The 18,136-nt window shown below is 26.8% G+C and overlaps 4 protein-coding genes across 4 annotated transcripts; 1 reads left to right on the plus strand and 3 right to left on the minus strand.

Annotated features, from left to right (window-relative positions):
• Positions 1 to 2,015: 2,015 nt before the first annotated feature.
• Positions 2,016 to 4,379, minus strand: LOAG_06235 (CUB domain-containing protein; the record flags this gene model as incomplete). The annotated part of the gene is made up of 5 exons (XM_003141771.1): positions 2,016 to 2,159; positions 2,440 to 2,639; positions 3,228 to 3,564; positions 3,643 to 3,778; positions 4,180 to 4,379. 5 exons carry the CDS (start codon positions 4,377 to 4,379, stop codon positions 2,016 to 2,018), a joined length of 1,017 nt encoding a protein of 338 aa, XP_003141819.1.
• A 1,270-nt stretch (positions 4,380 to 5,649) lies between these two features.
• Positions 5,650 to 6,929, plus strand: LOAG_06236 (hypothetical protein; the record flags this gene model as incomplete). The annotated part of the gene is made up of 4 exons (XM_003141772.1): positions 5,650 to 5,783; positions 6,031 to 6,199; positions 6,412 to 6,573; positions 6,696 to 6,929. 4 exons carry the CDS (start codon positions 5,650 to 5,652, stop codon positions 6,927 to 6,929), a joined length of 699 nt encoding a protein of 232 aa, XP_003141820.1.
• Positions 6,930 to 7,949: 1,020 nt separating this feature from the next.
• On the minus strand, positions 7,950 to 11,022 carry LOAG_06237 (hypothetical protein; the record flags this gene model as incomplete). Its single annotated transcript, XM_003141773.1, has 7 exons — positions 7,950 to 8,144; positions 8,648 to 8,778; positions 9,086 to 9,176; positions 9,343 to 9,574; positions 10,124 to 10,227; positions 10,542 to 10,662; positions 10,886 to 11,022. The coding sequence occupies 7 exons, from the start codon at positions 11,020 to 11,022 to the stop codon at positions 7,950 to 7,952; spliced, it is 1,011 nt and encodes a 336-aa protein (XP_003141821.1).
• Positions 11,023 to 12,363: 1,341 nt separating this feature from the next.
• On the minus strand, positions 12,364 to 14,600 carry LOAG_06238 (hypothetical protein; the record flags this gene model as incomplete). The annotated part of the gene is made up of 5 exons (XM_020447096.1): positions 12,364 to 13,010; positions 13,149 to 13,278; positions 13,629 to 13,731; positions 13,982 to 14,138; positions 14,504 to 14,600. 5 exons carry the CDS (start codon positions 14,598 to 14,600, stop codon positions 12,364 to 12,366), a joined length of 1,134 nt encoding a protein of 377 aa, XP_020302638.1.
• Between the last annotated feature and the right edge of the window lie 3,536 nt (positions 14,601 to 18,136).

The raw sequence follows: 18,136 nt of genomic DNA on the forward strand, positions 1-18,136 counted from the left end.
AAAAAAACCAATAATGCATCATTTTACACTGTTCATATAAAAATGTTTTGTTTATAGGATGAGCTAAAAAAATATACGAACGCAGCATGTTAAACTTTACAAATTGTGCCTATGATTAACAAATGATTTAAGGAAATTTGAAAATTTGATATATAAATTTAACTAAGTTAGAATATGTTGAAATATTTTTTTAATTTATTTAAGATGACAGATTACAATTTTTCAACTTTTCAAATAATAAATTCAATGTTATACAATGAAATTTATTAAGCATTGAAATACAAAATTTTCCATAAGTTTAAAAAAATTTTGTTCATTGCTCATTTCAAATCGAATCAGTGATAAGTTCCTTCTTTTTCTTCGTTTTTTTTTTTTTTTTTCAAAGCTATTTAATGTTCAACGATTTTTTTTTTCAATTTATCTTTCAAATGTAGAATCTTAAATTATATTTAATTTTTCAATGTACTGATAAATTTTATGCCAGTTGATCAATTGTGGCGTGACCTTTGTATGATATTTGACCTATAATGTATGCTAGAATTTATAAAATTTATAGGATTTATTGTTTTTAGCAAAAAGAAATGAAAAAACAGATTTATTGTTTTTTTTCAAAAGCAAGCATCAAGTTGAAATGTCAATTAACTGATTTAATTAAACTTTTAACCGGAAACGGTAAATTGTAAGGTTTCTTCTTTCCTTTTCATTAACTGATCATATCAACAACTACAACCTTTCAACCATTTTCTTTTTCCAGCATAACAAATAACCAAAAAAGTCCATTAACACTGTGTCAACATCAGAAGGAGTGGAAAATAAAGTGGTTTGATGCATGATGGGAAAAAATATCGCATCAATTCATTATGGAAACGGTACTAATTGAATGAATCTATGGGAAAAATGAAGTTATCGAAAAAAAAAATAAAAGAAAAGAAAAGGAAAGAAAAAAGACGAATATTCTGAGAAATTGTTCAGGTCAAGGAAGAAAAATGATGACTGAAATGCATTTCTTTGCTTTTTCATTTTTCATAACTTCTCATTAAATTAATTAACTTCCATTCTTTGTTTGTTGTTCAAATTATACAAACAATTGTAACTTTTCTTTCCATAACATTTTTTTTTCTCTTCACGAATATTTTCTAATGGTCAAATCACTTTTTACACATTTCGATATGATGCAAACAATTCCTAGCCGTAACACTTATGAAATAATATCTTTAAAACTTCATTTATCAATTTTCCTAATTTATTTATTCATTTATTAAGTCATATTTAATTTGTTATTAAAGGATTTTTAGGCTGTTTGAGTTGTTCAGAACTTTCGTAACATTTTATTATACATACTTCGTTTGCTAATATTATTCAATCATTGCCATTTTTATAATTTGTTCAAATAAACTTCAATTAAATATTTAATTGAACCGATAATGATGTAATTTTTCCATTTTTATTTGCAAGAAATTCAGAATAAAAATGAAGATCTTTCATTTTCAGGAAATCCGGGCATTTTCAGGGAATCCGGGATAAAAATTGGAGAAAATTCTTCATCATTTCGGATTTCCTGAAAAAAAGCAAATAATGCATTGAAGATTAAAATATGGTAATGAAGAGAAGAAGCTCAAATATTCTGATTAAAGTAATTAGTTTAATCATTTTTTTCCATTTGTTATCCCTCTGATAAAAATGAATGTATTTTATGACGAAATTTGATAGAATTTAAGAGGAAGTTTCTCAATATATTCCGTTCCTCTTCGTTCTTTTCCGTTAAATTTTTATCTAACCTTAAACTTTTATATCATCTCTTCAAATCATCTGAGGACATTCCAAGCTTTATTGCTGAAATATAAACGAATAATTGTATTAGTAGATGATGACAGATTATTAGACTATTAGAAGATATTAGATGAAAGTTGAAAAGACAATTAAAGTTTTATTTAAAATCGTCAAAAAACAAAAGAATTTTTAAAAATGAAACAATCAATCAACAAATGCTCAATGAAAAGAATGCAACTCGATTATTATTTCTTTGAGTCGGATGAATGTTCATTCCTTTGCATATCTTGCATATTTAACAATGTTTCCAGAAATTTCAGAAATGGATTCTGGCCATCATCAAGTGCCGAACACATATCACCTGATCGGAATAGACCAACACAACAACCCTTAAAGTATTCTTTTAAATTAATACATTTAATTCGTTTAATTTCTTTTCTATACAATAACATATTGTTAATTTCATACAATCCTAACATTTATTTTTCCAGAATTTATTGATTAACATGTACATATTCTGTTCAGATTTTCATTTTATGTACCGTTTTAAATTTTATTGAAAAGCAAAGCAAAGAAATCGAGGATTGTGTATTTATAGAAAAATCCTTTATAATTTTATACAACAGATAAATGAATGATTTCTGATATTAACCATATCTAATAACTTACCTTCCAAAGTATATGGAATTCGCCATTATTAATGAGGAAATTAGTTCCATGTGGACAAACATTAAAAGCACATGCACGTTTTTCTGCCATTCTACATTCTACATTTGGTGAGCATTGACGTGTTCGAGAACGTTTACCACAACCGCCACATTCTTGAGTACATGGACCAGTCCATTCTGTCCATTCACCACATTCACACACTGCAAATAGTTTAAAAATCTTCATAGAAGAATGTAATTTTTCAAATATTTAAAAAAAAAAAAAAAAAAAAAAACTAAATCACAAGATATTTGATTGTAACTAACCTTTGTGAAATTCAAAAGAAATAAAATTACAAGTAGTAAATTCCTTGAAATTGATAAAACAAAAAATTTGAGATTATTTCAAACCAAAACTTTTCGTTTATTTTATAATAATTTCATAGTTACATCTGTCTAATCAATAATTCCATTAAAAACTACTGATTGTTAGTTTTTAATCCATTAATAATTCTAATTAATGAAAATAATACTTGAGTCTTTTTGCTTTTTGCATGATATTCTTATACAATACTCAGAATTATTCCTCGATAAATATCTAAGTTTTTATTTCATTACAAAAATTGCTAAATAAAATTTGAAAATAATATTGAATTTTATTATATCGCATGTTTAAGCGACAAAAATATGATCATCTAAATTCGGTGATTTGTTCAATCACTCCTTGGCAGTTCCTTAACGAGTAACTCATTAATCAAGTCATAATAATAATTCTGATCTATAAAGGCAATCAAAATTCTCATCACTTACAATTTCGAATTCCAACTGGAAATGACGGTAGCGTACTGTATTTCCGACTATCTTCAGTAACACTTCCAGTTACTATAGGCATAGTAATGGTAGTTACCGGAAATGATGCTGTTTTGGCAATAGTTGTAGTAATGGTAGTAGTCGGAATAGTAGTAGTAGCAGTGCTTGTGATAGTGATATTATTGTTTTTCTTTTGAAATTTTCTTGCATTCGTAGAAATTGTTGCTACTGTTGTTGTTGTTGTTGCAATAGGAATGGTTACAGTTTCAACTGTTGGAATTGTTAACTTCAAAATTCCTTCCGGAATTCCAGTCATTTCAGTTGATACAATTGTATTCTGAAGAATTCTTTAAACATTAATAAATTAAAAATGTTAGGTTTCAAAAAATAAAAATAAACGAAACTTTTATCTTACAACTGTCTCATCGTCTACATTCGACCAAACTTTAGCCTTAAAGCCATTTCCCGCATCACCAAAACCACGAAATATAACCACCATTTCGTTTGTAACAGATTGAAACACATGACGCGATGCTTTTGAGCAACAAAATCTGAGAAATAACATAAACTCGCTTTTGTAAGAACTCAGAAATTTGCATAATTCAGTGTGTGCTCAGAAAATGGCAGCATGGAAAATCCTTGTACATGCATCATGCATGTGCAAGATCAGTATGCAAATTAAGTGAGAAAAAGAAGTTCCTGAAAGAATCTTTTATAAAAAGCTAAAATCTAAAGTTTAAAAGATAGAAATTAGGGCGAGTATCATTTTCATACATTAAAAAAGCAATCTGAAATTAATGATTGGAACTCATAAAGATAGCAAACAGAATCTGAAACATTTTTTTTTTTCAAAATTTTTATTTCGAATTTATAATTTCTTATTTCAAGTAATGTATTCAGGGAAAGAAAAAGGATTATTAAAAAAGCGTATGATTGGTTATTTGCTACTAACCGATATCCAGTAATTCGGAAATCAGCTCCAGTTTTCAGTTCTACATAAGATTTATCACATGTATCTTCACATTGTAATTGAAATTGATCAACAAATTGAAAATTTACGATTCCACCACGTGGAGCTGTAAGCAACCAAATACACTGATCACCGACGTTAAATAAATCCGGATAATTTGGAGTGGAAATTGTAACAGGCATCTTTCTTGCCTAAAAATTACGCCAGTCTTACAAATATGAAACAATCTGATATCATTAAATGAAATCAAATCTTCATAATTTCCTTTATCAGAAAGAAAAGCATCTCATACATTTAGTTATCAATTTTATGATTCCATCATGTAGAGCTGTAAAAGCAACTAAAAAAATTTTTTGAACAAATTTAGAACAACGGATAATTGTTTTTCAACAAACCACTCAACATTGATTTTTTAGATTAGTATCGATCGGATCATCATTTAGATGACAGAAATTTTGAGTAAGTTAAAAAGATGATTTGATGTAGAATAAGTGTGCTAAGCGATTCATTGTTAACAAAGGATATTGTATAAATGAACAATAATGAATTAATAAAATAATTTCAGTAGACTGTAGTAATAAACGGAATTGAAACATACAGCTACTTTTAAGGATGAAATAATTTGAAAAAAAAAATATCTTCACTATAAGAAGTTACCATTAAATCATGCTCAAGTTAGACTTTATACGAAGTAAAACTAGGAATAAAAGGAAACATTGAAAAATATTTTCTAAATGATATGAGAATGGGAACCTTTAAGTTAGAGACGTTCTCATCAATCAATCTTACGTTTCGTTAACAAGTTGTTGATAAAGATAAGAAAACTGTAAATAGATTGAAGAATATTTTGTTGCAAAACAAAAGTATGAAAGATATTTTCAGTAAGTTAACATACTGTCAGAAGCCAGAAATGGTTAGAAAAAAAAAAACGAGTAAAGAGAGGATTAGTAATAGCTATATTAAGTGCAATAAAAAATAAGAGCCAAGATAATTTCATGGCCTATTCTAACACCTAACATAGTTTTTGTTAAAAGTTCTTAGAAATGGAAGACGATGATTGAAATTGTTTTAGATTTTGTCTATTTCCAGATAGATATACATCCTTTCATTAAACTGATATAGAAAAATTACTCCTTAATTACATTTGTATTATTAACTAACTGAAAAATCCATATTGAATATGAAAAAAGTAAAGTTATGAAAAGTAAGTTAAAATGATGGATAATAATGTGGATGATACTGCGATCATTCAATAAGTTATATCAATAAGTTATCAATAAGTTACAAATTTAAATTTAATCTTTGATTTTATGCAACAATTACATAAATTTCCAGGAAAAATTAGCATATTTGGAGTTGGTGAAAGCTATAAAAAGCAGAAGAAACCGACAAACTATCATTGTCAGTTTGGGGCAGTTGCAGCGAGCATTGTATTCTCGAGTTGGATCTAGGATGGAAGGGACCGAGGAAAGCGGTGATACGGGTCAATCTGCGGAATGGGATGTGCCGGATGCTTCGTCTCTTCCGCCCTCCATCCACGAGTCCTTTGATCCTGCTCTTCATAGTGATCCCTACGATAGCGCAAAGTATCCAGCAATTTCCCTTATTTTTACTTCTTTTTTATTCTGCTTCTCTCAATTCTACTTTGGAACTAATGATAACGACATGTTTATCCCTTATCTTATTTCTGTCTTTCCCTTTATCCGCTCCTCAATTCTACTTTGGAACCAGTGATAACGACATGCTTATCCCTTATCTTATTGCTATCTTTCCTTTCATCCGCTCCTCAATTCTACTTTTGGAACTAATGATAACGACTGCGGGGATTTCCAGATATTTGGACGAACTGGTGAAGGACATGCGTATATTGGATGCCATTCAAGTTAACCATCCCGACAAGCTTCGCAATACTTATACGTTGCTTGCCAACGAAATTGACCGCGTTTGGACCATCATCTACTTGCGCACTCTACGTGATGACCATTCAAATCCTTCTCTTCATGTAATATAATAAGTGATATAGCAATCCGACTGTTCATTACCAATTCATTACGTAAAATGATATTGGAATTTACTATGATTATATATATCATTATTTTTAGCTTTGAAACGCTTATCGGTCATTTTTAATCGGAATTTTAGGAATTATTATCCGAATTTTTTTTGAGTTATTTCTTTCCGATATAATTTAGTGATTTCAAATACTTATTATAGCCGGAAGGTTCTCTTATTACGATCCAGGAGAAAATTATGATCCCACAACGCCCAGATTGCAAATTCATCGGACGTATTCTTGGACCACGTGGAATTTCGGTGAAACAACTTGAAGCACAAACCGATTGCCGCATTCTTATCCGTGGAAAGGGTTCCGTTAAAGTAAAACTTTCTAATCATACTTTCATATATTCATCCTATAATGCTTTCTTATCTTAACTAGTTGATATCAATAATATAAAAGATGGGAAAATTGAATGAAATGATTTTTTTCTTTTTTTCAGGATGCTCGTCGTGAAGCTCGTCTTCGTAATCGTCCTGGTTGGGAACATCTTGCGGAACCTTTGCATGTGCTTATCACCGCTTCTGATGCTTCGCATGATCGTTGCGTTCAGAAGTTAGCAAATGGTATACGCAGTATTAAGGCTCTTCTTAGTAGTAATGATGATGAACACAAACGCCGTCAACTTGTCCAGCTTGCAATCATTAACGGCACCTATCGTCCAACACGTCCATAAAGAGAAGAATGATTGTATCAACAAAAAGCATACATAAATGTTTGATACGATGATATATATTAATTATTAAATTTGTATCGTAAAAATAAATAATATTGCAATAGATATTCTCTCTCCTTTTTCCTTTTCCTATCTCTCTCTCTCTCTCACGCTTTTCACTCTTTCACTTTTATCATTTTCCTCTCTTCTTCTTATCATGACCGATACTGGAATCTTATCAGATATCATCAAATTGTATGAATTAAAAAAATTTTTTTAATGTGTTCATAGTGTTTCCATCAATTTTTATCTTCTCAAAAATTTGTGACGATTCTATTTCCGATGAAAATTAGAGAAAATATAGAAGAAAAAATTTGAAAATTTCTTCACAACAATTATTTAGAAGTGTTATTTCAAAGAGTGACAAGAATATCCTATCAAGTGATCCTTCCTAAAAAGCCTTTTTCTACAGATCGATGATATCGGTTATTCGTGAAAATGGGTTTTTCACATTGATTGTTATTAAAATGATTTCGTCTATATTTCAGATAGTAATAGTTCCAATTGTTAAAGTATATGTTGAAATTCAATAGAATTGATAAATTATAAGGTTTACTAATGATTCTAAAAATGTGCTTAGCATAGTTTTGCAAAGAAAATGACATCATTGAGTGAGAATTGAAATAATAGAATGACCTAGGAGAGATTATAATTTGCACACGTGATTTACTTACCGCGAAACGTATGCTATCGAAAGCTTTAAAGCAAGCTAGGCGATTTGAATTTGTGACGTTGATTTCTTTAGTAAGCCAAATCACCGATAAAATTAACCAAACAGATATATTAGTTGAAATGATAAGATGAATTACATACTTGGATAAGAAGCAAAAGATTGAAACTGTTGGTTTGAAATCATTTTCAGAAATTACTAATCAAATCCAAAAAAAAAAAAATAATTGCAAGAATTGACGTATAAGAGAAGAAGTATTGTGCGAAAAAGTATTTCCATAACTTTATAAAACGTAATGATAACTTTGTTAATCAGAAAAGAAACAAAATGAAAGCAATGCTTACCTTAATAAGAGCACCACAAGATGTATATTGAACAAATTGACAGGTACGACCAGCAAAACCATCTGGACATAAGCATTTGTCACAATTATTAGGATTCGGATAACCATTATGATCGCAATGAATAGAAGGACATTGTTCCGTACAATGATAAGCTATGTTTATCTGAAAAGATATATTCTGATACTTTTTTTTATCATCTTTTGCAAAAAAAAAAAACTTCATGAATCGGAATAAAAAGAAAAAAAAAGGTAAGAATCAATCAATAGCATATGTTTATATATTAAGCTATTTCATTGCATTGTTTTAATAGATAAATGAGAGAAATTTAATTAGCTTAATAAGTTGAAATTTGATAATTGCTAATTTTTGTAAATATTTCAGACTTTTTTGATTTTCTTAACAAGCTATCACTATTCATTCGGTAATTTAAATTATTTTTAGCTCACTATTGACAGAAAATTTTTGGTATTAATGGATTATTGTTATCAGTGAACAATTTTCATCAATTATCTGATAAAATATTATCATCTATACATATATGTATTTGGAAAGAAATTTTAATAAATGTTAACAGTTCAGATTTACGATCTCAAATTTACAGTTATTGAAATTATCAGCCATTTGATGATAATATCATTAATGGGAATTGTTAGGTAAAGCTTAACAGCTGCATAATCCAGAAATGATGGTCCTTCACGTTGTCCAATTGTGTATTGCTGAAATTTATTACGTGTTGTAATTGTTGGTATGTATGGATCTGCTGCAAATCCATATGGTCCATAATGCATTACTGATCCTATAAATATAATAAACATTAAACAAAAAAAATAAAATAAATAAATAAAAATAAAAAAATCTTTCAAATTACAATTTTAAATTAATTAGATTATTTTTTGCCAATTTTGAAACATAAATTAGTATATAATTTATCATCTTTATGTTATTATTATGTGATGGAAAAAGAAAAAAAATTGAAAAAATTACCAGTATCATAAGGTAAATTAAACATATCAGCTTCATATTGTGATATTGGAGAAAAATTATTCCAACGACTTAATGGAATATTATTATAATTAATAAAAATATGATTTTTTGATCAAGACGTGCTTGCTCATGAAATATTCCCAATGTATGACCAATTTCATGTGATATTATACCAATAATATCACATCCTGGTGTTGAAATTGAAATTCCCTGAAATTTTTATTGCAAAATATTAATTCTATTATTAGTACATTTTCTTTTTTCTTTCATTTTTCTACCTTTTTTTTTTTCCTCTTCACAAGATATAGATGATTTTAATTTTAAAAACTAAAAAAAAAAAATTTATTCGACAAATAAATTTTGCTTCCAAAATTACTTGCGTGCCTCCTGTTCGGCCAACAAAACTTGAACAACCACCACCATCAAAAAATTCAATCCGATCCACATTTGGGCCATTTTCCTGAAATCGTATACATGTTCGTTCTTCCCATAATGCTAATGCTGCACGAATTTTTGCTCGTGTTTCGAATGGAATTGTTTCCGCAAAATCATAACTGATTGGATGTTTATGATCCCATCGAACATAAAACGGTTCAAGGCCAACACTCCTGAAAAAAAGAAAAAAAAAAGAAAGGCATAATTAAATTTTAGTTAAACAAATTGAAATACATACAATTTTAATCTATTTCATAATTAAGCCAAACAAAAGTTCATAGTTTCTCATCAGGCGTAAGTTTAGTTTAAATTGAAATAGATTTAAATCAAATTAATCTAAACAGAACTAAATTGAGCTACGTCATATGTTTTGCATGATATTGTATCAATGTGTAGGAAGTTGATGAAAAATCCGGTTTTTGTCATACTTTGAAAAAAAAAAAGAAAAAAAAAAAAGAAAGAAAGAAATTATCCTTGATACTGCTGATGACGTAAATTGTAGCTTGTTTAATTAAGCGAGTTTTGTGCGAAAATGTCAATTAGTCATAGCAATAATAAAATTGATGGAATGTGAATTAAATCAATTAATTTAAATGAATCAAATTCATTTTATTTCGTTTACAACGAAATAAAATGAGATTAAAATCGGAATTTTTACTTTTTATTTTTCCTGAAATGTAATGAAATTTTGATAAAAAAATCACGAAATCCATTAACAATACCTTTTTTGGCGTTTTATTTCATCGTCTTTTTCTTTCAAAACAATTTCACTTTTCAAATGTTTGCTTAACATTTCAGCTTGCTTCTCCGACAAATCGACATCACCCTGAAAAGAGAAAAAGAAGGGAAAAAAAAGAAGAAAAAAAAAACAAGCTTTTTTTTTTGAAATTTCAATATTTTGATTCCTTTTGAAATCTTGAAAGCTTTTGAAAGTTTAGATGGAAAATTTAAATATCAATTTTCTTTGGAATGAAATTGTAGGATGAAAAAATAGTTTTTTTTCTTGTCATGCTTTTTTTAGAATAATTTGCAAAAATAAAATTGAATAATATCATGAAGTTGTCACTTTTTTTTTTTAAAAAAAAAGAAAGAATTGAATAAATGAAGGAAAAAAAGGAGGAAGCTAAGATGGAAAGAAACTTGATAGTATGCATCCGGATCATTGATCAATAATTCATTATGATGCCGTTTTGCTTCCGGATTCCTTCGTTCTAATACTATTTGATCAGCCAATATTCTATCATCAATCTTCTCAATCTGCCTGTAACAATTAAAAAAAAGAAAATGAATTCATCAATGAAATAATAATAATAATAATAATAATAATCAAATTCATTATATAACATCAATTTAATAAATTTCGAAGTTTAACAATTTGCATTTCTAATAATTATTGTCAAAAAAAAGAAAATATAATTCTATTAAAAATTATTCGAGAAGAAAAAAAAAAAGAAATTAGATAAGTAAATGAAACGAAATATAACCTTTGTGCTTTTAGAGTGATAAGTTGTTTGATATGATCTAACGTATGTCGTGATACTTTCGGCGTTCGATAATTTTCCACAGAATGAATAATGAAATAAATGAAAAATTGAGCATAAATGATAATAACCTGCTTCATTTTGATGTAAAATTTGCTATTTTCTTCGATAAATTTATCGTTGATGAAATAAACGACAAATCGAAATCTACACATATACCACAAATACTTTCATGTAAATGCACCCTTCTCAGCTCTCATTTCCATTCATTGTAACCGGTTAAACAAATGCTGGAAGGAAAATTACCATCACCAATCATCATCCACTTTCCTTCATTTATCCTAATAAAAAGTTTGCAAAAAAAAAAAACACACACAGAGAAAGAAAAAATCATGCTGTAATTAATGGTATCAATAGTTACAGGAAATAGATTATATCTGAATAATTTATCACTTATCTAAGATTAATTAAAGATATCATCATTACTGAGACAAATACTTAATCGTTGATATTGAGAGAAATATCATTTATTTTGTTATGGAACAATCAATTTTGCTATCGATGATATAGTAAAACCATCTTATTGATATGAATTCTTTTTCGGGTCTTATCTCAGAAATTCCCAAAGTAATGTTATTGTGATAAGCAAACGAATGATAAGTATATCTTGATGAATTATTGTTAAGAATTAGGTTAGAACAGTACAAAGATTGTAAACATTTAAAGAATATACTATCATTTCAAAAGAAATTATCTGAAGCATTCTGTTTGATTGGCAAAATGATTGATTCGAATAATCATTTGAATTTTATCGATCACTATAAACTTTATCAAATATTATCAAACGACATAAATTTGCCTAACTGAGACAAGAAATGACTCATATCAGTGAGCAATAATATTTGTAAACGTCAAAAATTTGTTGTAATACTGACAAGTAGCATTAAATTAATACCAAAAATCGGAAAACCGAAAATCACATAAAATTTCCATCTTTTTAACATCCAAATGATGACTTTTTTTTTTTTAATGTCCAAAAATTGAACGATGGAAGTATGAAAATATATATTAAATTAACAGTACACAATAAAAATGATTTAAAATACAATTACGGTTAAAATTCTTTAATTCAATTAGAATTGATAGTAATTTTCACTGTGTAACAGAACATTCGTAACTTATACATCATTTTTCCCGCATATTTTAAAAGTTCAATGCTTTTAGTTTATTCAAAAATTCCTTGAAATTACATTAAATTTATCATAGGAATGTTATGAGACAAAAGAAAAAAAAGATAGAAAACAAAATTGTCCTATCAATTATTTATTCATATTAATTGTTCACTTAATGCATCATCAGTAAATATTTCAAATATTATCATCATTTTTCCCCTTTTTTTTTTTCTTGATACATTTTTATGCTTAATTATTTATTTTCATCATCATAATTTATCATCCTTCTTTTATATTATTCATGCTCAATTATTTATCATCTTCTAGTATATCCTCATCTTTTGTATTCATCTGTTTCCTCATCGAAATATCCGTCATTCCTGATTCTTTCGTGATATTGAGAATTTTCTGGTGATTTTTAGTTGATATGATTATTTCAGGTGCTTCATCACTATCACTTGTTGATGAGCTTGACACATCATTGGCATACATTTTGTTCGATTGTACGAATGCTTCAATGTCACGTTCTGATGTTGATACATTTTTGCGCTCAACCCCCATCAAAATGTTGACATTTTGAGCACTTTCTTTCTTTGGTATAAGATTATCATCCGGAATACATATCATTGAAAGATGATCACTTTCATTAGTGTTAGTCGATAGTTTTCGGTTAGTAAAAGTGGTTAAATTAATTATGGAATTGCTAAAATTGCCGACATCTTCAGAATCATTGGTTTCACTAACGTTCATCATAAATTCAACTTCATTTAGCTTAATTTTTGGTTGTTTAATTTGGCTGATATTTCCTTGAAATGATTCTAATTTTGAAGTTTGTTCAGAAATACTAAAATTATCCGAAATATCATTCATTTCGTTGAATTCTTCTTTGCCATCGTAATTAGCAATATCATTGAAGTTATCATGCACAATATGCTCTTTATGATCACCACCTATTCCTAAAATAATTATAATTAATTATATTTTAAGGAAATCATAACTTCCAGTAAATTTTCCTAAATTTGATACTGCTTCAAAATTAAATAGTATCGTTATTTACAATAATATTTTACATTTTACATATAATTCATTCTTACTCGTTATTTGCTGCTCATTGCCAGTAATTAATTTCCATGGATCTTCTTCATTAACATCCGAAAGAACAATATCTTCCATATTATGCATATTTTCAATTGAATCTTGTTTTTGAAGAAAATTTTCCATTACCTGAACATTTAATTAACATGGATTTTCAAGAATTGATAAATTTTTTTATTTATTTATTTATTTATTTATTTTTGTTGCAATTACAAAAAATGCGCCAACTTCACCCGCATATCATTTAAACTATTTGCTACATCATTTTCAACAAATAATGTTAAACTTTACTTTAACTTTGACTTTTTCTTTCACTCACATTACCTTTCATCATTTCAAACTTAGACAAACATTCATCACTGTTTAACACATGCGCAAATGTTTAATTAATTTCTGCTTAATTAACATGGATAGAAAATTAATATTTTGACAATTTACATTGGGAAATTTGATCTTGTATTGAAAATTAATAGATCTACCTTTTGTTCATTCGTTGTCACTTCTGCTGGATTCACATTTTCTGATTCACTGATAAGATTATCAAGTACAATAGTCGTTATATTAGCACTTTCTTCTTTCAACCTTAAAAATTAATCCTAACGATGATAGTCGTTATGAATTGACCAAATTGAATGAAAGGTTCAAATCAAATACAAATTGAGAAATTTGAAGCGTAATTGTTTTTCATAACGCAGACATTGAATGCATGCGAAAATTAATGATCAGAATCTTTCTCTATTTTTTTTTTTTTTTTGGACTTATCATACATCACGATTATCAGGCTTTATATTGATTATAATTTGTAAAAATTTTATTAATGATAGGAATATACCTTTTCATACTGATTCTCATTTCACTATCATCGTCTAATTCATACGTTCTTACATTGAAACTATTTTTAGTTTCAGAAGCATAATTGGAAAGGCTTAAATTATTGGGGCAACAATTACTTTGATTGCTGGGAAGTGGTTGCCGGGTAACCACAACGCCTATAACAAAATTATGTTATAGAAAAATTGGAAAAGTTTTCAATCAAAATTTTTGAATCTGATTATCAGTTATGCTAGAAGTGTAAATATATATATATATATCCACATGTACCTTGCATATATTTACGTATGTATCTACATTCATGTTCATTTAAAAATTAAAATATGATCTAAAATTCATGTAAAAATAAATTTTTAAAAAGTGGACAAACTAATGCAAGAATTATTTTTTTTTTTATAAACTCGATTAAAATATAAAATACAAATGTAAAATGACGTAAATTATTGAAAAAAAATTTCAAATATTTCATTGAATATATCAGATTATACAATTCCCATTTATGAAGATAGACTAAACTAGGAACCATTGAATAATGATGAATTATAGTTAATCCCTGCAACATCATTTACCACATTCCTGGTACATCGGCAACACCAAAATTTATACCCCGTTGGTTCCATTTTTTCTGGTTCATCCTGTAAAAATTTTATCAATTTAAATTATTTAAATTGCAAGAGAAAATGCAATAAAATAATGTGACATTATTTTAGTAATTGTCAAATTTCCACATAAATGAACTAATTTGTAAATCAATTTAACTTTAATTCCTTTGAAAAACATTTTGTAGAAGAAAGGAATGCCAAAAGCAACAATTAAGATAGTAATCGTTAAACTTATATAATTACCTACACGATTTGATAAGCTAATATAATGAAATTGCTAAAACATAGCTTTTGTTTTCCTGTTTTTAAGCCATTGAAATTTAATTAAAGCTGAAAAATTATTTTTTAAATGGAAAATAAATTGATATTTCAATTGTGTTGCACTTTTAAATTTTTCTGCAAAATTTCTTTCTTTTTTCTTGTGCAAAAAAAAAGAAAAAGAAAAAAAAAGATCCAATAAAATAAAAATATTAAAATGGGACATTTGTCAGTGAAATTGTTAGCAAACTAATATCCATTATTTTGACATATTAATATCCATTATTTTGACATACTAAAAAGAATAATATCCTCAAAATTGAATAATTAAAATTAATTAATCTTTTCAATTGGCATTATATTGTCTGAACGGTATTTTTCAGACAATATAATATCAATTGAAGAGATTAGTTAGCTTTAATTATTTAATCATTTGAAAAAAGACAACAGCATTAAAATGTTGAATAAAAGTTCATTTCTAAGAAATCCATGCTTGCATAAATTGAAGAAAAAAAGAAGAATAAAAACAATTTAGCACTTATAATAATTTGATTTACAAATTGAAGTCACTAATTGAAAATAATTAAAAATATTTTCGAAATTATACCAATAATTTGACGGTAGGTAAATTAAGTTACCTTACCTGGTCAGTGGTGGAATTCGTTTGGGATTGCATCATTAGTCAAAAATTTTCATCAAATACCAATAAATGAGCACCAGTTTCCAAATTAATAAGAAAGTTAATAGCTTCCAGTCTTGTTGACGTAACAAAAAATATGAAATGAAATAAAATGGAATGAAATGAAATAAAATAAAATGAAATGAGTACTTGCAAATATGCAAGCACTCATTTTTAAGCGATTAATTAAATACAATTATTTTTGAGGATATTAATTAAAACTTTGGCTATGTCAAATTGTGGAATATTTCACAAACTAACTGTTTTAGCATATTTTTCATTTTTTGTTTTTGATAAACAATCCCAAAAATTGACATGTAATATAAGAAAGAATGTGACCTTCCGGATGTAATTTTCCGGAATCAGAATTATATTATCGAATATAATGCCACGTTTTCAAGTGAAACAATCACTAACACACATCTCCATTGATGGATGATGAAAAAGAATTACTTTCATAATAACAAAAAAAAGGAAGAAAAAAAAAAAACTTAGAAGGATATATTATTTTTCCTGATATACTTAGAGAAGAGTATTGCACTTAAGAATTTTAATGAAAGATTTTGATATGATAATGATTCATTCAGGTAGGTATGAAATTTCCATCGTAGTAGAACATTTTTATATTTTTAAGGTATTCATCATCTGATCCTATCATATCATATCATTCATGATCACTTCATTCCAGTCATTTATGACCATTCGTACTATTTACCTTATTTGTTTAGTTTATTTTTTATTTGATTGCACAGTAAAAAAGACTAGTTTCCAATGTGTTAAAAAGGTGATTAAAGAGTAATGATAAGATTAGGATAAGAGTTCATTTATTAATCAAAAAGATATATGAATATATTTGATATGGTTTCTTTTCTTTTAATTCTATCTAAAATTTTCCCATCTGTCCAAAATTCTACTCTCAATCATTATTGTACGGTAAAATTAATGATAATATAAAAAAACTGCATACCATTGCAAAAGGAAAAGATGAAAAGAAAATGCAATGTAATGTTACATTGATGATAACATTTAAATTCTAGACAATACAAAAAGTAAAACAAAAAAAAAAAAATAAAGAGTTTTTAAATTTTCCAAACATTTCATCAGTGATTCTAAAAGAAAGAAATGTTACGCACATATTGACATTTGAAATTTTGCTTCTTAGAAATTAATACATTTAATTTTGCAAAATTTTATACAATCATGTATTTCTCTAATTTAAAAATTTAAATTGATCAGAAATGATATTGAAACAGTTTGCTTCAAATTCAGTACAGATGCAATTTGTAAAGTATGAAATGTGTTAATCCAATAATATTATTATAATGAATGTAAAAGATATTATTTAATTTCTTTTTCGATTTCGATAAATAAGAACTAAGCGAAGAAAACGGAAATGAATCAGCTGCTCCCCAATGAAATTCACTTAATAATTCTTTCCTTTTTTTTTTTTCAAAAATTCATTTTTTTTGTCATTTCCTAATGATTACAATCTTACTTGAAAACGGAAGTAAGAAATCAACCAAAAAAGATTTTTACTTCAGATAGAAATATCGTTTTAAAAAAAAAATTTTTAATCGAAAAGAATTACTTTTGGAATGAATACGAAATGTTTTGAAAAAAAAAAGAACATATCTGTATGATATCTCTTATAAAATGATCAAAATTTAAACCATTTATTTATTTCATTCTACTTTTGTTCACTAATACAATAATCATTTATTTAAATAAAATAGAAAGAGATAAGGAAAAGAGAGGGAGAGAAAATAAGGGGGGAAAAAAAAGAAGCGTTGAAATGATTGATATACAGTTCTATTTTATGAAAATGAAAGGAGGAGAGAGCGAGGAAGAAAGGAATCTATAAATTGTAATTTGAAAATTAAAAAAAAAAAAATTTAAAGAGGATGAAATGTATTGCAATAATATCAAATTTCTTGCCGTGCAAAACAAATTTATCTGTACACTGTTTGAACATTATTTGCAATATATAAAAGAAATAAAAAAAAAAATTGTGTTTATAGTATGCTATCATATACTTTTAGATTTAGGCCATTGATGGATTAAAATTTGAAATTAGCCGAAAAAGTTTAAATTTGAAAACAAGTCCTAAAAAATAAATTCAATGATTTAAATTATTTGAATTTTTAAGTTGTCCCTTCTTTTTTTAATTAAATGCTTTAAGTGTCAATATGAACGAAGTACGATTTTCCAAAAAAAAAAAATAAAAAATAAAAAATAAGATAAAATCAAATAAAATAATAAAATTATAATGCAAAAATGACAAATGGTAAAAAAAAAAATGAGAAAAGAAAAAAAAAGAATTTTATGTGATTTTTTTTTTCTTAACATGAAAATATTATAATTATATTGTGTTCATGTAAGGCATAATTTATTGATTGTGATAAATAGTAAAATATGAATAGATTTATAATATTTGAATTATAAATTTTTATGAAACAGAAATTCAAATTAAAGCTAACAAAATTGAAAACAGCAAGCAATGAATGATACCATTAATATTTTATGCATTAATGATAAGTGGAAAAAATTATTAAATTTAGCTTGGATAAAAGAAGAAAAAGGAGCAAATATTAAAAAAGAAAAACTAAAATAATAGAAT

The sequence above is a fragment of the Loa loa genome (assembly GCF_000183805.2).
Source record: "Loa loa unplaced genomic scaffold supercont3.3, whole genome shotgun sequence".
Taxonomy (NCBI): Eukaryota; Metazoa; Nematoda; class Chromadorea; order Rhabditida; family Onchocercidae; genus Loa; species Loa loa.